Raw genomic sequence first — 22,557 nt, 5'->3', positions numbered from 1 at the left:
AAAAGTTACCGGGTGAACAATTCAGACAATGAAGTGGATGAAGATTCTTCCCCCTTCCCTCCAGACACTACTGTTCCCCCAACTGGCTCTCTGTGCTTATGCCAGCCTCATGTAGCTCTCTAACCATGTGAGCTGGCAGCACGTGGCTGCACGGAACTCCTGCAGGCTGGAATTCCTGCCCCACCCTGGCCAAAGCTAAACAACTTTTAAAACTGGCTGGCAGCCTGGGATTTTAAACTGCCTTCCTGCCTGATCCACTTCCCTTTAGCACATCCAGGAAGAAAGTTATAGCTTCTCTTGCTGGGGGGAAGGGAGATGAGACACCTCTGCCCCATCCCCCTGAACTTTCCAGGGCAGAGGGGGTCCTGAGTCAGAAACTGAGAGGCAAGCCCACAGCACCCGCTTTCCCAGGCCCAGGCCCAGGCTCCTGCTTCCTCAGCAGAGATGTCAGCACCAGGGCCTTTTCTTGGGGAAGAGGTGTCTCCTGGCTTGACCAATCCCCGCATCTCTCCCACAAAATGAGCTGAATACCTGTTGGGTGGGCTTAGGAGACATTATATCTAAAAGTGTCTAGAGCATACTAATTGTCCCATGGCTGCAACTAAGACTCTGATGGTGAGTTACAATGGGGACAGATGTGGCCACGGACATCAGCACTTGGCACAAGGCCTGGGCATTGTAGACACTCAGCCCATGTTTCCTCATCACGTGGCCTGATCCCGGAGTGGGAAGAGGACGCGCACAGCAGAAGTGAGGCTGCCCAGCCCCACCCGCCTGAGGACTCTGGGACTAAGATGGGAGGTAAGGGGGGATGGGATACTCCTGGGAAGGCGGGGGTGGCTGCTCTGCTTACATCTTCTGTGTGCCCTGGGGCAAGTGAGTGCCTTCTGTGAGCTTCTGAAGCTGCTTTCGTCTGTGAAACCAGGAGGAAGGGTGGCTTCACAAGACTCCCTAAGCACTTAGGGTGGAGCAGGCATGCCAGCATGATGGCGCCCGGGGCCCATCCTCTCCCCTCCTCCATCTCCCTTTCTCAGGGATCTGCACAGCTGTTTCCCCTTTTCTGGGGCAAATCCTCTCACCAAATAAACATTTGCCTTTCTATCGCCGCCTGCTAGGTGGAGGGGACTTCTGAACCCTTGAGGTCCGTTCCCTCCCTGAGCACAGCCCAGCCCCAAGACCAAAACCACACCCCAATAACTCCCACCTATTGTGCCCTCGCAGAGGGCTCTGAACCAGGAGTGAAGACCAAGCTCTTGGGCATAAGAAACTTGAGAGAACAAGCTAGAGACAGCGCAAGTGTCCTTTAGACTCAGCATGGGGATCTGGAGTCCCCTTTTTCTGTTCTGATAGGAAATAGCCTCCATTTTCCCATCTGAAAAATGGGGTGGATAATCATTGCATCACCTACTTCACAACATAGATGAACTGTCCCAGAAAGTGGTAATCATGCCTGACATGTGTGTGCACTGTGTCAAAGACAGCATCTTATATATACAGATGCAAAGGAGTCCCTCCCATTGCACAGCTCCCATTTGTGTGTAGGGGGCTGGGGGGAGGGTCACCTGCAGTGGTATTCAGGGATTTCCTCAGAGATCTGGGTTTGGCCTGGGCTCCCAGATTGGCCCTTTCCCAATTTCTTGAGGGAATGAGGCTGGCGAGGGCCCAAATCTCAAAAGGCCATGCCAGGAGTTTTTTTTTTTCTTTTTTTTTTTTGAGACGGAATCTCATTCTGCTGCCCAGGCTGGAGTGCAGTGGCGCAATATCAGCTCACTGCAACCTCTGCCTCCCAGATTCAAGAAATTCTTCTGCCTCAGCCTCCCAGTTAGCTGGGACTACAGGTGTGTGCCACCATGCCTGGCTAATTTTTGTATTTTTAGTAGAGATGGGGTTTCACCATATTGGCCAGGCTGGTCTCGAACTCCTGACTTTGTGATCTGCCCACCTCAGCCTCCCAAAGTGCTGGGATTACAGGCGTGAGTCACTGCAGCTGGCTTTAAGTTTATCCTGAGGACAATGGGGAGCCATTGATGATCCTTGAGTGATGAGGTCACTCTTGCCTTTTGGTGCCAAGTTTAGGAAGGGCAAGCCTAGAAGTGCTTGGGAGGCCAGGTGAGGGGAAGGAGGGGTTGAATGCAAAGTCCTGGCAGGAGTGTCACCCAAGAGATGGAAGACATTGGGAGAAGAAGGGACAAGAGCATGAGGGCACCTCTCCAGCAACTCTTCCTGCCTCTGCTGACCCTGTCCCCTACCCCAATCCCGCCACTGGCGGGCTGCTGGGGTTCTTGCCCAGGGCCCCACAGGACACAATGCTGGTTTCTCAACTTGCTCAGTGCTTTATTGAACCAAGGCCCTAACAGATGACTCAGCAGGGCCTTCAAGCACAGCCCTGCCCCCATCTTGAGATTCAGAATCCAGAGGGTGCTCAGTCCTTGGTTTAGCTGCTTCTGTGACATTTCCTCTTGAATAGTTCCAAACCCTAAGTGTAAATATTTTTGTCCACACAAATAGACACACATATATTCCTGCTGCAGGCTGTCATGCTCAACAAAATGCTCCCACCTGGTTTGGGTGTGCAAGGCACTGTGCATCCATGGCCATCCACGGCCATCCACCCATCCATCCAACCTTCCATCCATCCGCAACAAGACAGCAGCAAGTTCTGACCAGTCAGGCCCCAGGGTTCACAGCAGTAGGGACTGGGCTTCCAGCAGGCTCATGATTCAGGCCTTAGCCCTAGCCCTGGGAGCCCCCAAGGATAATAACATCCCTTTCTGGGGCAACAAAACTGGGACCGAGTGGGTAACTGATATTTGACAGGGGAACCTAAACAGTCTACGGAAGTGTCCTGACATGGGCGTAAAGTCAAACAGACCAAGCACACAGGTAACACTGAAATAGGAAAGAGTAAGAGCTTCTGTTCAGGCTGGAGGTGCTCGTATGGTGGGACAGGAAAGGGGAAAAGAGAAAGGGGCAACATGGCAGACATACCACGGTTCCTACAGAGATTAGGGGCAGCCCTGGCCCGGGAAGTACACAGGGCAGAGAGCTGACTCTCAGGCCAGGAAGGAGTTTAGCTCTGACCCATCCTCAGGGACCATGGCTCTCCCCCAGCCTCAGCTGACACACACACAAAGGAGCGTTTCAGGACACAGGAAGATGAAGGGTTAACCCTAACAAGGAAACAAGAAGCTCCTGGAGGACACAAAATACTGCCTTTAAGCTGGTATTAACCCAACTTAACTAACTCAACAGACTGGGCTCTTCCAGGGGTGGGGGGCACCAGGATATGGAAAATGATGGGATGACACAGGGGAATCTGGGCTGGGGCAGACAGGCAGGACACCCACACTATCTTTCCCATGGACAGCACCTGAGGCCTCCAGCAGGCCCTCAGCCCGGCAGGCCCATAGGGCAGCTGGCTTCAGGCCTCGAAAGGCAAGGGAGGTAGCAGGACTGACGCAGGCCCCTCACTGGTCCTGCAGCCGGCTACAGAGCTCCCGCCGGCTCCGCTCCCCAGCCCAGCTGCGAGTCTTGAGGCGGAAGGTCTTTAGCTCATCCTTGAAGGCCTCGTGGTTCATGGGCCGGTAGTCCTGGGGTTCACAGAAGTTCTAGGGCAGGACAGGAGGGGTCAATGCAGTGGAATGGGTAAGTTTGGCAGGGACCCAACCCTCCCACCCCCCATCCCATGGCTCCAGCCTGGCCAAGCCAACCCTCACACAGAGACTGTGGCCTTCCCCACCCACGCTACCGGGTGCTGAGGGAAGAACTCCTTGTAGCCGCCTTTCAGGATATACATCTCGGGGTAGTAGAGGCTGGGGTAGTCGTTGACAGCACGGTCTCGTTCCCTGATGAAACGGCACCTGGGGCGTCATGGGCAGGGTGTGGTCAGAGTGGGGCATGCAGTGGCTTGTACATCATGGGACCTATCCCCCACGTCCCCTCCTTTGAGGGCCTTGGGGAGCCACAGAAAGCTTTAGAGCACAGGAATGTAACCACAAGAACACTTTTAGATCACTCTGGCTACAGAAGAGGGTGGGGAGGTGGAAGGAAGGAGGTAAAATCAAGGGGATGAACTCTCCGTTTCTAGAAGGCAGTTGCACAATCTTTGTTAGAGATATCTGTGCCTGGACCAGGAAAGGAGAAGCAGGAGAGGAGACAAGTGGGCCAAATTCAAGGGATCCATTCGGGCCACTCCTGGACAAGACCTGGTGAGGATCAGTGGTGGGGAGAAGGGAGGAGGAGGACCCAAGACTGAAGCCAGTGCCCAGGCCCGGTGCCCAGGTGGAGGTGGGTGCCATATGCTGGGATGCCTGGAGAAGTTGGGAGGGCCGCAGGGATGCGACTCTGTAAGGGGCGTCTGGTTGCAGATTCCCACCACAGGGGTGAGGCCAGGCTGGGGAGCTACTAGCAGTCATATGGACCAGTGGCAACCCAGGAGGAGGCAGGGGTGGGAGGACAGATGGCCAGGCAGAACAGGAATAGTGACAGAAGGAGCTCAGCCAGGGAGGCCCAGGTGCTGTGGATGCCAATGGAAGAGGTTCTAATGGAGACCTAACAGCACTGAACATGGGGAGGGTCCGTGTACTGGGGACTGACACGCGGCCCTTAGATTTCGAGAAAGACACCGCTAGAGACTTGGAACTAAATTTTCTGAGGGTGGCAGTAATGGATGTGGGGTGGACATGAGGCTTGATAGGCAGGACAGTGAGGGAGATGGGAGGCGGGTACCATGCACAGTGAAGTGGGGCTGAGGTCAGCTCCAGGCCATCAGATGGGACAGAGGAGGACCTGGACTTGCACCCCTGGCCATCTCAATGGTGCCAGCACCTGTGAGCCTGGGCAGGGAAGGCCAGGGCAGACACTAGCTGGCTGGGCGGAGCTGGGACTCACATGCGGGGCCCACGCTCAGATGAGAATTCACAGTGGAAAATGAGGATGACTCTCTTGTCCAGGCTACAGGCTGTAATGGGGCTCTTCAGCAGGAAGCTCTCGGCGTCGCGTTCCAGGGGCAAGTTCACCGCAGTCTGTCAGAGGAGCCAGAGGTCAGGCACAGCCCCGGGTCCGGGAGTCAGGGCCCTCCCCCTGCAGTCGCTGTCCTTCTCTTAGTAGGAACCCTCCCCATGAGAGGGGGCACCTGTCCTCCACCCATTCACCCTCTTGGCAAAGCAAGGACCTAAACCAGGTGGGATCTTCAGGGCCTCTCCCCACTGCCCCATCTTACCTTGATGTGCCCGCCTTCATATTCATAGGGGTATCTGCAGTCTACAATCACAAACTTATCCACGATGTTGCTGAACTTGCCCGTCAACAGGGCCACCATCTGTAGGAGGTCATGGGGGTTGGTTCCGGCAGGTCAGGCTGGCAGCTGGCAGGTGGCCCTAGCCTGTCCCCAGGGAAGGTCAACAATGGAGCTACAGTCCCAAATGTGCCTAGAAAATGGTGCAACGCTGTTTACCGTTTCTGGTGAGATGTACTTGAGGTCTTGGTGCTTTCCATCTACTGTCTGTAGGAGGAAGGCCTGAAGGGAAGGGAAGGGATGCGGGAGAGAGGAGAAAGTTAAATTGGTAAGACCAGGAGCCTAAAAGAATGAAGTTTCATTCCCAAAATCAGAGGCCACACCTGCTTTGGCCTTCAAATTCAGTTCTGGTTCCCATGGCAACTGAGAGGCACCTCTTGGGTCTGACACCCAGGGAACAACCTTCCAAGGGGAAAGAGAAATGAAAAAGGGAAGTGGAAGAGATGAACTCCACACTCTGCTCCCTACCCTCTGCCAAGCCCGAAGGTGAGGCATGAGGGGGTTCCAAGCTAGGTATGAGCTTGGAAATAAGATGGAGACTCAACAGATGCCTGGACTGACTTGAGGTGGAGTCAGGAGACAAGGAGGGCCAGAGGGAGGAGTCTATGTGAGAACAAAGGATGAAAAGATACAAAGGACAAAGAAAAGGGGGGCTCCGGGGAGAAAGGGAGGAACCCAAGCAGCCCCTGGGCTACAGGACCCCTAGTCAGTAAGAGGTCAAGCCCCCAAGGTACCCCCTTCGCTGCTGCAGGTACCTTAGAGTAATCTCCAATCAGCTCTCGGTGGTCACTGTCCAGGAGGTTCTCGATCTCATCGTGACACAGTGATTTTGAGCGGAGGACGCGGGCTTTCTGGAAAGTGAGTCAGATGGAGGCCAGGGTCAGGGTGGGGCTGCCCCTCAGTGCTCTGTCTGGCTGGTACCCCCTTTCTCTGCCATGCCCAGGCTGCCACCTGCCCTCTGCCACAAACTTAGCCAAGCGGGTGGCTGCCCAGGTGCATGCCAAAGTGAACCCCAGGAGGAAGGCACTCACAGGTTCCTCAGCCTCCTGCTGCTCCTCAGGAGGGGTCACGCTCCGCCTCCGCTTATTCTGCACGGGCGTGTCCCTGTCCTGGGGCCGCTCCAGCCTCTTGAGGATGGGCCGGATCACGCTGCAGGGCATGGACGGAGAGCGGAAGAGCCGCTGGCACTTGCTGTACATGACGAGGTCCTGGCAGGGACAGCAGGTTAGGGATCAGGGTGCCCAGGCCCCATCCCATCCCTCAAATCCACTGGAGAGTAGGCTGGACCCCATGCCTCCAAATTCGGAGGGGGCCACCCCAGAGGCCCACCTTTTCCTCTTCCTTTTCCAAGGTCTTGACCAGTGGGGCACTAATGAGACTCTCCATGCCTGGGGGAACTGCATCATCATCCTGAGGCCAGATTAGCAAGGACAGGGTCACACCCACAGGCATAGGCCAAACCCCTCCAGTCCCGGAATCCTCCAGCACAGCCTTCCCTGTTTCCCTGGCAAACTCCAGGTTGGGGTGAGAAGCTCCCCTACCTTCCAAACCGCCCTCCACTGTGGCACCAGCCACCTGCTCTTCTCTCATTGGCCAGAGGTTAGGCTGTGACTCAGTTACCTCAAATTCTTCTTCTGACACTGGAATGACGTCACGGTCCTGCCACAAGGGCTCAGAGCTCTCTTCTTTTGGGCGAACCCAGGGATAGGAAGGTAGGGACCTGGTGGGACAAGGCTGTTTACCTTTAAGTCACTCTCTAGGATGTCCACAAATCCATCATCTTCCTCAGTATCCCCCTCTGCAGGGGTCAGAGAGAAGCGACCTAGGGCCAGGGGGCTGAGCTCCTCCACTTCCATCTTCCGGTCAGGACTGAGACACTGTCCACATGACAGACAGACACAGACTTAGAGGTGGAGATAGTTCCCGCCCCCATCCTCCTGAGGAAAAGTTCCCAGTGCCTGGGGGTTCAGGGCCACCCTCCTCTTCTCCGAGGCTGCCTCCCCAGGCCCCTCCCAGGGGTCCGCTCTCTGGATGTACCATCAGGTCGGGGGCCGAGCTGGGTCTCTGGGCAAAGGCTTCCCTGCGGCTGGCCCACTCTGCCAGAGCATGGGTAGAGCTGGGATGTGTGGGCTTCCATGGCATCTTGAAGACAAATCCATCCTGCAGCCAAGATGGGAGAGGAGGGTCCTCACATGCCAGGGAACCACCCCAGCATGCCCCCTCCTCTCCCCGGAGAGCTCCCACCCCGGCCTTCCAGAAGCGCACATTCTCCTTGTCTTCCCCAGAGCTGCTGGCAGCTCCACTGCCCGCCTCGCTCTTCCTCCGGCCGTCGGGCGCCTGGGAGTTGGTGATGTTCCGAAGCACGGGGCTGTGGCCCAGCAGCCTCACCTAGAGAGCCAGGCAGGGCGGCAGGCAGAGGAATAAAGGCTGCATTCCTCCGGCACGAGCCCAGGCCCCACCTTCTCCACCTCTCCTCCAGCTCCTCCCACTTACCTACCTACCTCTGAAACCCCATCTCCTAAAGCCTGCCTGGGGACACCCAGCTGGGAGGTGATCCCTGGATGCATCCTGCTCATCTACCCCATGCCTGGCTAGCATGCCTAAGCCTCAGTCAGGCCTCGAAGACACTCACCGGCATAGACTGGAAGCGTCTGATGGCAAACTGCTCGCTACAGGAGGAAATGGGGACAGGTGAGAGCTGGGAGAGGCAGGGCAGGGACCGAGAGCATGCAGCATGCCCTTCTGGAGCCCTGTACGTCCTAAGGGAAAGCTTGTGGTAGATGGAAGAGGCCCAGGAACACTTACTTTCGAATGATCCGGCTGGCTGCCTGGATGGCCTGTTCAAACCTAGGACAGAGAAGGGTCCCATGCAACCCATGCTCCCTCCGCACCCATCACCCACCCCAGCACCAGGCCCCCAGTCCCCAGCACCAGGTCTCCAGTCCAGGGGGGAGTAAGGGCAAAGACAAGGGCCAAGGCTCAAGGCAGTGGAAGGGGTGGGGTAGGAAGAACGCCCACCATCAGGGGGCCCAGGTATTGGGGAGGGGGAAGATAAGAGGCAGCTTGGAATTTTAAAGGCTGCCCTGAATGAAAGAAAGCCCAGAGAATGGCAGTGATAGAGACAGCTGGGGCAGGTCAGGGTCAGGGAGGCGTCACCAAGGCAACAGTCTCGCCAGCCTGCACCAGGCCTTCCACCTGTATGCAAATCACCTCAGCGGGGCCATATGGCTGCCAGGAAAGGCATCCATCCATCCTATGATAGGCCAGGGGCACCCAGCAATGTGGGTGTCTCCAGGGCCTGGACAACAGCAAGGCTAGGCTTCCTCTCCCCTGTGAGGAGCTGGCCTGGCTCCCGGTCCTCCGAGGACTGGGGCCTGCTTTAGGGCTCCCCCAATCAGCTCCAGTCCGATACAGTAGACCCCCAGTGACAAACGTGCAGGCTCACATCCTCTCCTCCCTCCTGTGGAATTTTCCTGGACCAGCCTCTGTCCCACCCCCTCCTCCTGCCTTAGAAGAGGCCAGCAGGCAAGGAATTCCAACACATGTTCCCTCTGAGGCCCCGCCCCCCCAGCCGTGTTACAGGAGACCACCTGCCACGCGGAGCTTTTGTGCATCTACACACACACACACACACACAGCTTCTGAGAAACTCTGTATAACTGTCAGAGCAGGTGCAGGGCAGGGAACCACTCAGGGATAAAGTATGAGGGGGATGCCCCCCGGGGGGCTGCTGTGCCCAGCCAACCTGGCATCAGGGATGACCAATTTCATTGGCTTGCACATGGCCCTTGGGGGTAGGGCAAGATTGCTCTGTGCTGCCACCAAAACCAACCTGCAGTCCCCCAACCCCACCCAATCCTCTCCCCATTTCCTGTTTGTGAACCAATCTGCAGCCCAACCCAGTCTGATCAAAGGCAATGGGAGGTAAGACAAGTCACTATCCTAAACCCAAAGCCACAGTCCCCAGCACAGGCCAGAGATGCCCAGCTGTCCCTACTAATGGCTGGCAGCTGCCCCGCTGCTTGGGCTTTAACAACTGGATGGGAACAGCTGTGCTCTGGAAGACACCACCCATGCCCACAGCCAAGGGGATGGTCTGTCCAGGCCAGAGCCCACCAACTCTCTCTCCATTCCCTTGCACAAAGGGCCTAGACCAGGGCTGGCCAGAGGGTCAAGTGTCATCAAAGTCAGAGGTTGCTGATCGGCCAAGAGCCAAATCAATCTGCAGGCAACTGTGTTTTGTTTGGCCTAGAGTGAGTTAAAGTTTTGAATTAGTTGGATCATATTTTTAAATTGTAATATTTCACAGAAAAAAATGGGTATAGGCAAGAAAGAAAAACGGGACATACGCTGGGCTTGTATTCCTGCAAGACATGGGCTGTAGTCTAGTATCTGCTCTCCCAGTGGCCACTGTCCCCACTATCCCTGGCCCTGAGCCCACACTCGGTTGGCTCCCATGAGAGCAGATCCTTCTCTGAGACAGGGAGCAGAATGCCAAAGCCTGAGAAAGTCAGTGAGCCCCCGGCCATGGGGATCCTGAAGCCACCCCATGGTCTGTCTGCTTTCCCAGGCCTCCCCGGTGAATTTATGGTAGAACTAGGATTCTTAAAGACAGGTGCTGAATGCTTGGAAGTACACATTCCCTTCTCTACTCACGTCTGCTCCGCCATGTGGGGGTCCATAGGGCTGGGGGAATCCATGCAGAGACCTGAGGGGACAGAGCACCTTGGTTTGAAAGTAGTGGCACTTTCTGTATTCTTTCCCCCACCATGTCCCAATATGAAAAAAAAAAAAAACAGTTTCTAGTTTGGACTTTGACACATTAGAAAATGAAACAAAAACCCAACCATGGACCCTGAGAGCTGACACATCGTCCCCCAAACGGTACAGGGCTCCACTCCCTGTTTACTATGGAAATTCCTTCATATGCGTCTTTAAACCACAATGCTCACTAAGCATTTTTCTTGAACTGGTTTAAAATAATTTGTTCTAGAAGAGACAACAGATTTTTAAAGAAGAGGTTATAGGCTAAGAATGTTTTAAAGACCAACTCTCAGCCCTGGGTGCTTCCCAGGTAGGGTTGTGGTTTAGGAACTTTGGAACGTGGTTTTACATAGGTAAGATCTCATCTCCGTAGAGGGCCCCACCCTCTCATCCACTCAGCCAGTCCGCGTTGGGTGTGGTGAGCCCCACAAGAGGTGTGTCTTCCTCCCATCTCTGTGGAGGGTGGGGGAGAGGCTCCTGGGCCCACCAGGTTGTGGGGAGGATGTTAGTTTGATCGGCAGGGAAATTGGGAGGCCCAGGCAGCCCCCACAAACTCTCCTGGCACAGGCAGATCTCCCCAGGCTCCCCTGGGCCTCACCTGCATCAGAAGATTCGGAGGATTCAGACGACAGGGAGGATTCGGATGCCCGTCGAGACAGGGATAGGTGCGTCAGGCGGCTGCGGCTGCGGAAGAGCAGGGTCCCTACCTGACTCTTTGGGGTTTCGCTGGGAAGGGAACAGGGACCCGGGAAAGGAGAAAGGTAAACGTGGGGCTCAAGGCCTGGCTAGCCCACGTTCCCACTCCCTTGCTGAGAAAAGAACTGAGCGAAACACTACACTGGGAAAGCAATGGCCCTGAGGGCCCCCTCTTCTCAGGTCAAGGCAGGTTCATTCTACAGAGGCCCTAAAGCGTCTTCTCTTCGTTGACTGGTTTAGGAAAGGTCCTCTCAGGTGCAGGGCAAGGTGAGCCCAGGGTGTGAGCAAGGCTGCCTGGCTGGAGGCCAGCCTAAGGGTTGGTGGTCTAGCAGAGCCGCCCCAGAGAGCCTTCCCCTAAACTGTCAGACCCCCACCTTTCCAGGACCCTTCCTGAAGGATGGACCAAGACCAGGTTCTCCTACTGGAACAACCCAGCTCTCCCCTTGCAGACTTAGGGAGCAGGATCAGTGTTTAATTAATTGTCTTAATTCTGGGGGCAAAATTGGGGTGGAGGGAGCAGGGGCATGGATGTGTGAGTGCTCCACGGCTCTGCCACCCTTAAGTTCCCTCTCCAGGCTTGAGATTCCCATCCTGGGGCAAAATGGTGGCTATCCGGGCAGAGATTACGGAGGCAGCGTGGTGGAGGCACAATGAGGGAGGAGGGAGTGAGGGGAAAGAAGATTTGGAGAGGCTTGTGCAGACTGAGAGCAGGTCACCTGGAGGTGTGGGGGGCACAGCCCAGGTCTCACTTCCCAGGTCCTGGGCCCCTAGGAAGGAACAAGGGCGTACCTCTCCACTGCTCAGGATGCCTCCCCGGACTCCACCTCCTGGATTCGACTACCATGCCCAGTTCTCCCGGAGGCCCAGGACTCCAGACCTAGCCTCTCACCCCCATATGCAGCCTCCTTGGGGTGTCCTACCTGCCGAGCCCGGCGAGGTCGTGCATGGTCTGTGTGAGGGTGGTGACCGGCGAGGAAGCGGCCGCCCGCACCGGGGACCCCAGGAGGCCATGAGATCCCAGCAGGAGGCCCGGGAGGTGGCCCGGACGCTGGGCGCCACCGCACACGCCTGCTGGACTGAGAGCCGAGCCTGGCGCGGGCTCCGGCTGGGGCACCTCCATCGCGGCGGGGCCGGCAGAAGGCTGGCTGGAGGGCCGGGCGCAGGGCAGCCAACAAACGCCGGCACAGCTGGCTGGGCCGAGGGAGGCAGCGGGCGAGGGGGAGGGGGGGAAGGAAGGGAGGGAGGAAGAGCCACAGGGCCAGGCGCGAGGGAGGAGAGGGATGCGGGGAGGGCGGGGGGCGAGGGACGCGGGGCTCGGGCACCAGCCTGGGAAGCCTCTAGTTGCAGCTGCCACTTCCACCTCCTTATATATTCGAAAAATAACAGCAGCCGCGCCGCCGGACGCCACCAATGGGGTAGCGGGTTAGATGAGGGCGGGATTGAGGGCGGGGCCCGCAGGGCAAGAGGCGCGGAGGCTGGATTTCCAGGCTTTGGGTGGGCCGGAGGAATTAAGATTTATCCCACACCCTCGCACATCCCCTGGCGCGAGGATCCTGGCCTCCCAAAATCCGCCTCTCGCGACATGGTTTGGAGCTCCACACTCCCAAAGGCAGCAGCAACGCCCTAGGGTGGCCTCCGCAGGATCCCCCGCGGCATGTCGTCACCTGGGATCACCGCTAGGGACGGGGAGAGGCTCCAACTGGCTCCCGGAAGTTTGCTAAACCCAGCTGGGCTGTACGGTCTGCGTTAGATACTCCATTTTACAGACCTGGACGCTGAGGCGTGAAGTTCATTAACTCAATCAAGGTCACGCGGTTGGGCAGGCGGTGGGCCAGGATTCGCTCGCTCCAGGCGCCTCTGACCGCGCAGCCTCCCCGCCTCCGCGACTGGCTGCACTGAGCAGCAGCAAAACGTCATTCGCAGGCGGAGCGCCCAGCGTAGGAGGTGGGAGGGCAGTGGGGCCCCCAAGCGGAACTGATGGGCTCTTTCGGGGGACCCCAGGTTAGATGTTACCCCAACCGGCCCAATTTTCGCGGCAGCCCCAGGAGAGGCTCTAAACGGTGGAACTAGGAATGGATTTCCGCGGCTGGGGGTCGAGGAGGGTGTCAGCAACCAGAGAAGCGAATTAAGTATCACGCCCATTGATGATTTGGCTAACTTGGTGCCAATGGCACCATATTATTTAATTGGTGTTTCTTTGATGACCAGACCACAGAGGCTGAATTTGTCATTCGTTTTAAGCGGAGCAGCTTCCAATTATCTTTCTTTCTTTCTTTCTTTTTTTTGAGATGGAGTCTCCCTCTGTCAACCCGGCTGGAGTGCAGTGGTGATCTCTGCTCACTACAACCTCCGCCACCCGGGTTCAAGCGATTCTTCTGCCTCAGCCTCCCGAGTAGCTGAGACTACAGGAGCGCGCCACCACGCCCAGCTAATGTTTGTATTTTTAGTAGAGACAGGGGTTTCACCATATTGGCCAGGCTGGTCTCGAACTCCTGACCTCGTGATCCACCCACCTAGGCCTCCCAAAGTGCTGGGATTACACGCACGAGCCACTGTGCCCGGCCCATCTTCCAATTATCTAAATGCCTTCCAGCCCCGCTCGTTTTCCAGGCCTCCTGGAACAAGAGGCCTGAAGGCTGCACCCAAAAGCCAGTGGGTAGTGAGCAGCTTTTGCATCCTGTCTCTCCAGGTTAGAAGTGGCCTCTGGCTGGGCGGGTGGTGGTGCGGGGGGCGGGCTGCAGCTCAGCAAGGCAGGAGCACCCCTTCTCGTGCAGTCCCAGCCACCCAGACCCAAGGTGCATTGGATGGGGGTGGCAAAAGGGAGGGCCTGGTGATGGGGGGCTGGGTGGGCCAATGCATCTGAAGGGGAGGGGAAGACCCCAGCCCCACCTGAGAGGGGTGGCCAAGGTGGGAACGTGACCTTTCCTTTTCTCCAAATTTTGCCCAGCTCCTGTGCTGTGCAGAGGGCTCTGCAAGACTGAATTTCCGGTTCATCCTCCCTGGGTCAGGGGTCATGCCCTGGACCTCCAGCCACTACTTCCAGTGAGGATGTGACTGCCCTTAGTGCCAAGAGGGAAGGGGGAAGTGTCCTTGTAAAGCCACCCAGCCCAAAAACCAGAAAAAAAACTGCCCCGAGATTTGCATTTTCAAAATAAACACAACAGGTATCCCCCCACCCCCAACCCAGCCAATATACATCTGCACAGGGTGTATGTGGCAGGGCAGGCATTATACTATTGAATCCCTTGAAATCCCACAGTCAAAAAACACATGAAAAAATGCTCATCATCACTGGCCATCAGAGAAATGCAAATCAAAACCACAATGAGATACCATCTCACACCAGTTAGAATGGCAATCATTAAAAAGTCAGGAAACAACAGGTGCTGGAGAGGATGTGGAGAAATAGGAACACTTTTACACTGTTGGTGGGACTGTAAACTAGTTCAACCATTGTGGAAGTCAGTGTGGCGATTCCTCAGGGATCTAGAACTAGAAATACCATTTGACCCAGCCAACCCATTACTGGATATATACCCAAAGGACTATAAATCATGCTGCTATAAGGACACATGCACACGTATGTTTATTGCGGCATTATTCACAATAGCAAAGACTTCGAACCAACCCAAATGTCCAACAATGCTAGACTGGATTAAGAAAATGTGGCACATATACACCATGGAATACTATGCAGCCATAAAAAATGATGAGTTCATGTCCTTTGTAGGGACATGGATGAAATTGGAAATAATCATTCTCAGTAAACTATCGCAAGAACAAAAAACCAAACACCGCATATTCTACTCATAGGTGGGAATTGAACAATGAGAACACATGGACACAGGAAGGGGAACATCACACTCTGGGGACTGTTGTGGGGTGGGGGGAGGGGGGAGGGATAGCATTAGGAGATATACCTAATGCTAAATGACGAGTTAATGGGTGTAGCACACCAGCATGGCACATGTATACATATGTAACTAACCTGCACATTGTGCACATGTACCCTAAAACTTAAAGTATAATAATAATAAAATAAAAAAATAAAATAAAATTCTCTAAAACCAAAAAAAAAAGCCAGAAATCCCAGAGTCAGGTCACCTCTGGGCCAGTGAGGGGGGAGGTGGGCAAGACCACAGAGGGGTTCTGGGTTTTTTTGTTTGTTTGTTTGAGATGGAGTCTCGCCCTGTTGCCCAGGCTGGAGTGCAGTGGCATGATCTCGGCTCACTGCAACCTCTGCCTCCTGGGTTCAAGCGATTTTCCTGCCTCAGCCTCCCGAGTACCTGGGATTACAGGTGCCCGCCACCATTCCTGGCCAATTTTGTATTTTCAGTAGAGACAGGGTTTTGCCATATTGGCCAGGCTGGTCTCGAACTCCTGACCTCAGGTGATCCACCCACCTCGGCCTCCCAAAGTGCTAGGATTACAGGCGTGAGCCACCGCGCCTGGCCCACATACATAATTTAAAATATTCTAGTAGCCACATTTAAAACAGTAAAAAAGAAACATGAAATTACTGTAATATTTTATTCAATGTAATGTATTCAAAATATTATTTGACATGTTATCAATATAAATTAATGAGATATTTTACATACTTTTTTGGATATCAAGTCTTCAAACTAATATGCATTTTACACCCCCAGCACATCTCAATTTGTACTTGCAACATTTAAAGGGCTCAATAGTGCTGGCACTGTGGCTCACACCTATAATCCCAGCAACTCCAGAGCCTGATGCAGGAGAATTGCCTGAGGCTAGTAATTCAAGACCAGCCTGGGCAATATGGTGAAACCTTGTCTCTACAAAACATTTTTTAAAAACTTAGCCCGGTATGGTGGCCCCTGCCTATAATCCAAGTGACTCGCTGGGCACGGTGGCTCACACCTGTAATCCCAGCACTTTGGGAGGCCGAGGCAGGTGGATCACAAGGTCAGGAGTTTGAGACCAGCCTGACCGACATGGTGAAAACCTGTCTCTACTAAAAATACATACATTAGCTTGGCCTGGTGGCACCGACCTGTAATCCCAGCTACTCGGGAGGCTGAGGCAGGAGAATCGCTTGAACCTGGGAGGCGGAGGTTGCAGTGAGCCTAGATCATGCCATTGCACTCCAGCCTGGGCGAAAAGAGCAAGACTCCGTCTCAAAAACAGACAAACAAACAAAAAATCCAAGTGACTCTGGAGGCTGAGGTAGGAGGATAGCTTGAGCCCAGGAGTTTGAGTCTGCAGTGAGCCATAATTCCACCACTGCACTCCAGCCTGGGCAACAGAGTGAGACTTTGATTCTAAACATAAAATAAATAAATTAATAGTTCAATGGCCACTTAGGGTTAGTGGCTGCAGGTCTATATCTTTACAAGCGTAAATCCGTCTGTATTTTAAAGAATATACAAACAGCATATGAACATTGTTCTAGGCTGGCATGGTGGCTCACACCTGTAATCCCAGTACTTTGGGAGGCCAAGGTAGGTGGATCACCTGAAGTCAGGAGTTCAAGATCAGCCTGGGCAACATGGTGAAACCCTGTCTCTACTAAAAATACAAAAATTGGCCAGGCATGGTGGCGTGTGCCTGTAATCCCAGCTACTTGGGAGTCTGAGGCAGGAGAATCACCTGAATCCAGGAGGCGGAGGTTGCAGTGAGCCAAGATCGTGCCACTGCACTCCAGCCTGGGTGACAAAGTGAGATTCTGTCTCAAAAATAAATAAATAAATAAAAATAAAAACCACTGTTCTATACCTTCCTTCATCTTACTTGGAGATGGATCCATATTAGTACCATAACAATATATATTTACTCAAGCCCCTAATGCTGAACATTTAGGATATTAGCTTTTACAATGATGCAGTAAGTATGCCCTTATGTGTCTGTGTGCTATCTACAAGATGAATTCCTAGGGAGGAACTGATGGGAGGCACAGCATTTAGTTTGTTTTCTGTTTTTGTTTTGAGTCCAAGTCTCTCCGTCACCCAGGCTGGAGGGCAGTGTTAAATCTCGGCTCACTGCAACATCTGTCTCCTGAGTTCAAGCAATCCTCCCACCTCAGCCTCCCGAGTAGCTGTGACTACAGGCGCATCCCACTATGCTTGGCACATTTTTGTATTTTTTGGAGAGACTGGGTTTTGTCATGTTGCCCAGGCTGGTCTTGAACTCCTGGGCTTAAGCGATCCACCAGCCTCAGTCTCCAAAAGTGCTGGGATTACAGGCATGAGCCACCACACCCAGTAGCATTAAGTATTGAAATCTCCTTTTCCCTTTCTTGAATCTCGTCTCAAGCTGACTGGACTATTGAAGGACAAGGACTAAATCATTTACCTCTCCCAGGCTCCCAGGACCTTGGTTCAAGACCAAAGTTGGCCCCTGACCCTAATATCCCACTTCTCAGCATTTCTCTTAAGGAGATGATAAAAGTACACACAGATGTATGTTCATTGAGTTATTGTCTTCAATAGGGGAGGTGATTCCTCTGCACTGTGCAATACATGCAACCTTTAAGGAGAACGGGCAGTCAGGTGGGGATGCCTGCTTGGTAGGGGCTCATTATTGAAAGACTACATATTGAGATCATAGCAAATGGACTTCTGAACAAAAGGTTCCTAGAGTAAAAGAAGTGTGGGTGGTGGCTCATGCCTATAATCCCAGCACTTTGGGAGGCTAAGGAGGAAGACTCGCTTGAGCTCAGGAGTTCGAGACCAGCCTGGGCAACATGGTGAAACTCTGTTTCTACAAAAAATACAAAAATTAGGCCAGGTGTGGTGGCTCACGCCTGTAATCCCAGCACTTTGGGAGGCCCAGGCAGGTGGATCACCTGAGGTCAGGAGTTTGAGATCAGCCTGGCCAATATGGTGAAACCCTGTCTCTACTAAAAATACAAAAATCAGCCAGGTATAGTGGTTGGCGCCTATAATCCTAGCTACTTGGGAGGCTGAGCAGGAGAAATGACTGAACCTATGAGGCAGAGGTTGCAGTGAGCTGACATTGCACCATTGCACTCTAGCCTGGGTGACAAGAGTGAAACTCTATCTCAAAAAAAGCAAAAAAAAAAACCAAAAAAACAAAAAAAACCCAAAAATTAGCCCACCATGGTGGTGGGTGCCTGTAGTCCCAGCTACCCTGAAGGCTGAGGTGGGAAAATTACTTTAGCCTGGGAGGCTGAGGCAGCAGTGAAGCAGTGAGCAGTAATTGAGCCACTGCACTCCAGGTTGGGTGACAGAGCGAGACCCTGTCTCAAAAAAAAAAAAAAGTGTGAAATTCACTGATGTAGCTATTTATTGACATGAAAAGATGTTCACAATATGGGCTACAAAATATTATGCCAAGTGTAGTCCCATTAAACACAATATGCATGGCCAGGCGCGGTGGCTCACGCCTGTAATCTCAGCACTTTGGGAGACCGAGGCAGGCGGATCACGAGGTCAGGAGATCGAGACCATTGTGGCTAACACGGTGAAACCCCGTCTCTGCCGAAAAAATACAAAAAAATTAGCCAGGCGTGGTGGCAGGCGCCTGTAGTCCCAGCTACTCGGGAGGCTGAAGCAGGAGATTGGCATGAACCTGGGAGGCGGAGCTTGCAGTGAGCTGAGATCGCGCCACTGCACTCCAGCCTGGGCGACAGAGCTAGACTCTGTCTCCAAAAAAAATAAAATAAAATTTAAAAAACCACACAATATGCATGTGAAAACATTCTACAAGGATATTCTTTGAGTGGTGGAAATAAAGTTGATTAAATGTTTTTATCTTCAAAATGTTCTGTATTTTAAAACATTTTTCAAACAACAGGTATAATTTTTTTGATTATCATTATTATTATTTTTTGAGACAGAGTCTTGCTCTGTCACCCAGGCTGGAGTGCAGTGACATGATTTCAGCTCACTGCAACCTCCACCTCTCGGGTTCACACCATTCTCCTGCCTCAGCCTCCCGAGTAGCTGGGATTACAGGCACTCACCACCACGCCCGGCTAATTTTTTTGTATTTTTAGCAGAGACAGGGTTTCACCGTGTTAGCTAGGATGGTCTCGATCTCCTGACCTCGTGATCCACCCGCCTCAGCCTCCCAAAGTGCTGGGATTACAGGCGTGAGCCACCGCGCCCAGCCCGAGATGTTAACTTTTAAGCAAATCTTTTTTTTTTTTTTTTTTTGAGACAGAGTTTCTTGAACCTGGGAGGCAGAGGTTGAAGTTGAAGTGAGCCGAGATTGAGCCACTGCACTCCAGCCTGGGCGACAGAGTGAGACTTGGTCTCAAAAAAAAAAAAAAAAAAAAAAGATATTCCAAAATGGACTGTGGTGACAGTTGAGCATATATGTGAACTGTACACTTTAAATGGGTGAATTGTATGCTTTTTGAAATATATCTTAATAAAACTTTTTTTTTTTTTTGAGACGGAGTCTCACCCTGTCACCCAGGTTAGAGTACAGTGCCGTAATCTCGGCTCACTGCAAGCTCTGCCTTTTCTTTCCTTCTTTCTTTCCTTCTTTCTTTTTCCTCCTTTCTTTCAAACAAAGTTTGTTACCCACGCTGTAATGCAGTGGTGCAATCATAGTTCACTGCAGCCTCATGCCCCTGGGCTCAGGTGATCCTCCGGCCCACCCCAGCCTCCCTAGGAGCTGGGACTACAGGTGCAAGGCACTATGCCTAGCTAATTTTTTTTTTTTTTGAGACGGAGTCTTGCTCTGTCGCCCAGGCTGGAGTGCAGTGGTGCGATCTCCGCTCACTGCAAGCTCCACCTCCCGGGTTCACGCCACTCTCCTGCCTCAGCCTCCTGAGTAGCTCGGACTACAGGCACCCGCCACCATGCCTGGCTAATTTTTTGTATTTTTAATAGAGACAGGGTTCCACTGTGTTAGCCAGGATGATCTCGATCTCCTGACCTCATAATCTGCCCACCTCGGCCTCCCAAAGTGCTGGGATTACAGGCATGAGCCACCGCGCCCAATGTTGTTCTCTTTATTTTTATTATTTATTATTATTTTTTGGCCGGGTAAGGTGGCTCACGGCTGTAATCCTAGTACTTTGGGAGGCCAAGGTAGGCAGATCACTTGAGGTCAGGAGTTTGAGACTAGCCTGGCCAACATGGTGAAACCCTGTCTGTACTAAAAATACAAAACTAAGCCAGGTATGGTGGTGTACGCCTGTGATCTCAGCTACTCAGGAGGCTGAAGCAGGAGAATTGCTTGAACCAGGGAGGAGGAGGTTGCAGTGAGCTGAGATCGCACCACTGCACTCCCAGCCTGGGCAACACAGTGAGACTCCGTCTCAAAAAAAAAAAATTAAAAATTAGCCAGGCATGGTGCCTCATGCCTGTAGTCCTAGCTACTGAGGAGACTGAGGCTGCAATGAACTATGATCGTGCAACTGTACTCCGTCCTGGGTGACAGAGCTAGACCCTGTCTCAAATAAACAAAAGGAGAATGGAAAGCTTGCTGAGGGGCCTGAAGGACAGCTTTGGGCAGGCTGGACCAAAAGAAGAGAAGGTGAGTTATGGATTTCCCAAACAGTCCTAAAAGCAGAAAGCTGGGACTTACAGAAAGAGGTGGGGAAGCCCAGGGCCTCAGATGGATTGCTGGGGGAAATGGTCACTTGAGAGGGGATGGAAATGGGCTCCGTGCACTGCTACAGGCAAAGGGTAGACGAGGTATCTGGAAATGGCTATGATATCAGCATATGATGGGCGTGGCTTTTCTGTCCTAGAAGTGATTGTGCCAATGCCCTTTGTATGGCACTAAGGAGGGGCCACAGGAAAGGAAAGGAAGAGAAAGGAAGGAAGGAAAGAAAGAAGGAAAGGAAGGAAAAGAGAGAAAGAGAAAGAAAGAAGGGAAGGAAGGAAGGAAGGAAAGAAACAAGGAAAGGGATGAAAGAGAGGAAAGAAAGAAAAGATGCATGGCAAGGAGTTCTCATCCAGGTAATCTTAGATTCATTTTTGCCCAGTGACCACACACTCCTCTTGGGCCAAGCAGTGCTTTGGAAAAGTCTCCCACGTGTTCTTTTGGACCTTGAGATTAAAAGAATATCTTTTATATCTCAGGGATAGGGAAGTCCTCTCTAAGTAAGACACAAAACCCCGAAGCAATAAGGAAAAAATTGACAGGTTGAAGATTAAAAACTTCTCATATCCAAAAGATTCCCTAAACTAACTTAGACAAGTGGCAGACAGGGAGAAAACATTTGCAACATACTTAACAAGATCTTTTCTTCAGAGCATGTAAAGAGCTCCTAAAAGTCAAGAAAAAGACAAACACATGGTCAAAGGATATGACTAGAAAATTCACAGGATTCAAATGGCCAAGAAACATACGAAAACAGAAATTTGCACTAAAACAGCAATAAGTAAACACTTTCTTCCTTTGGCTTCCAGAATGCCACAGTAGCCTGGTTTTTCTCCTGCTTCAGGGGCTCCTCCGCTTCAAGAGTCTCTATTTGGTTCTTTCTTTCTTTTTTTTTTTTTTTTTGAGATGGAGTCTCACTCTTTTGCCCAGGCTGGAGTGCAGTGGCATGATCTTGGCTCCCTGCAACCTCTGCCTCCCAGGCTCAAGCGATTCTCCTGCCTCAGCCTCCCAAATAGCTGGGACTACAGGTGAGCGCCACCACACTTGGCTAATTTTTCGTATTTTTAGTAAAGACAGAGTTTCACTATATTGGCCAGGCTGGTCTTGAACTCCTGATCTCAGGTGGTCCTGCCTGCTTCGGCCTCCTAAAGTGCTGGGATTACAGACGTGAGCCACTGCACCTGGCCTCTTTCTTGAGCCCTTAACCTTGGAGGACCCAGGGCACTGTCCTTGGTCCTCTTTTCTTCTTTGTCTACACTCACCCACAGCTTCATCCAGCCCCAGGTCCTCAGCCTGTCCCCCTGGGTCACAGCCTTCCCCTCTGCCAATGCTGGAGTTCCCCTTACTGCTGCCCTAAGAGATTTTTAGAAACACAGCTATACATTCATTGTTTTAAGAGCTTGGCATTTTACTGTTTTGCTGCAGGAGAAGGAGGCTTCAGGGATTCACACTTATGTATATACATGATGTTATTTCTGTAAGTGCAAACACATACATTTATGGCTATATGCATGGAAAAGCCCAGAAAGTGACACACCAAGATGTTATGAGTGTTTATCTATGGGTTGTGGGATTACTAGAACTTTAAAAATGTCATTAGCACCATCAAATAGATTTACAACTGTAATGCTGATTTTAAAAATAACTTAAGTGTGTAACAATAGGTTACATACGCTAGTGTTCCTTCATAGCTGGAATGCTACACAATCATTAAAAAGCGTGTTGGCAATGATACTTACCGATATGGCAAAATTCTCACTACTTGATGCCAGGTAAAACAGCAGGAGATGCCAGATATACAGTCTGATGCCAGTTTTATATAATAAATTTTTAAAAAGAAAACGACATGCATCTAGAGAAAAGACTGGAAGGAAATGTATCAAAATGTTACCTGTGCATCTCTCCAGGTGATGTGAAAAGCGTTTTTCAACTTCTTGAATTTTTCAGTTTCCGCAAAAAAAAAAAGTGCGTTATTTTTACCTTAATTAAAAACAAACAAACAAACAAAAACCCTGGTTCTTATTCTTTTTGAGCAGCAAGTCGCTGTCCGCCGGGCGCAGTAGCGATGCACCGCGTCCCCGCCCGGGTCGCCGGAGGCCGCAGCACGGGCAGGTCCAGCAGGCCGCAGCGCCCCCCCGCGGTATGTCCTGGCGGCGAGAAGGGGGTGGGCGCGGAGGGCGGGGAGGAGGCGCCGGGCGTCCCCGCGCTTCCCGCGAGATCCCGCTCCGCCCGCTCCGCCCCGCTCGCCG

The 22,557-nt window shown here is 52.6% G+C and overlaps 1 protein-coding gene across 12 annotated transcripts; it reads right to left on the bottom strand.

Annotated features, from left to right (window-relative positions):
* Positions 1-2,313: 2,313 nt before the first annotated feature.
* On the bottom strand, positions 2,314-22,478 carry CDC25B (cell division cycle 25B). 12 transcript variants are annotated; one of them, XM_055104503.3, is made up of 16 exons: positions 22,200-22,478; positions 10,659-10,786; positions 9,953-10,004; positions 8,102-8,143; positions 7,929-7,965; positions 7,562-7,684; positions 7,334-7,456; positions 7,039-7,173; positions 6,626-6,706; positions 6,328-6,504; positions 6,052-6,147; positions 5,456-5,518; positions 5,222-5,320; positions 4,891-5,024; positions 3,749-3,860; positions 2,314-3,608 (listed from the first exon to the last, which is right to left on the bottom strand). In XM_055104503.3, exons 1-16 carry the CDS (start codon positions 22,205-22,207, stop codon positions 3,468-3,470), a joined length of 1,551 nt encoding a protein of 516 aa, XP_054960478.1. In that variant the 5' UTR covers positions 22,208-22,478; the 3' UTR covers positions 2,314-3,467. The 12 variants fall into 12 exon arrangements, with proteins under 12 accessions (XP_054960478.1, XP_057156905.1, XP_054960473.1 ...); XM_057300922.2 differs by having other exon boundaries at positions 10,659-10,744; positions 22,200-22,414; XM_055104498.2 differs by lacking the exon at positions 22,200-22,478 and adding an exon at positions 11,677-13,725.
* Between the last annotated feature and the right edge of the window lie 79 nt (positions 22,479-22,557).

This window comes from Pan paniscus, chromosome 21 (genome assembly GCF_029289425.2).
Source record: "Pan paniscus chromosome 21, NHGRI_mPanPan1-v2.0_pri, whole genome shotgun sequence".
Classification (NCBI taxonomy): Eukaryota; Metazoa; Chordata; class Mammalia; order Primates; family Hominidae; genus Pan; species Pan paniscus.
The sequence above is the reverse complement of the archived record's forward strand: the minus strand, read 5'-3'. Positions and strand labels throughout refer to the sequence as shown.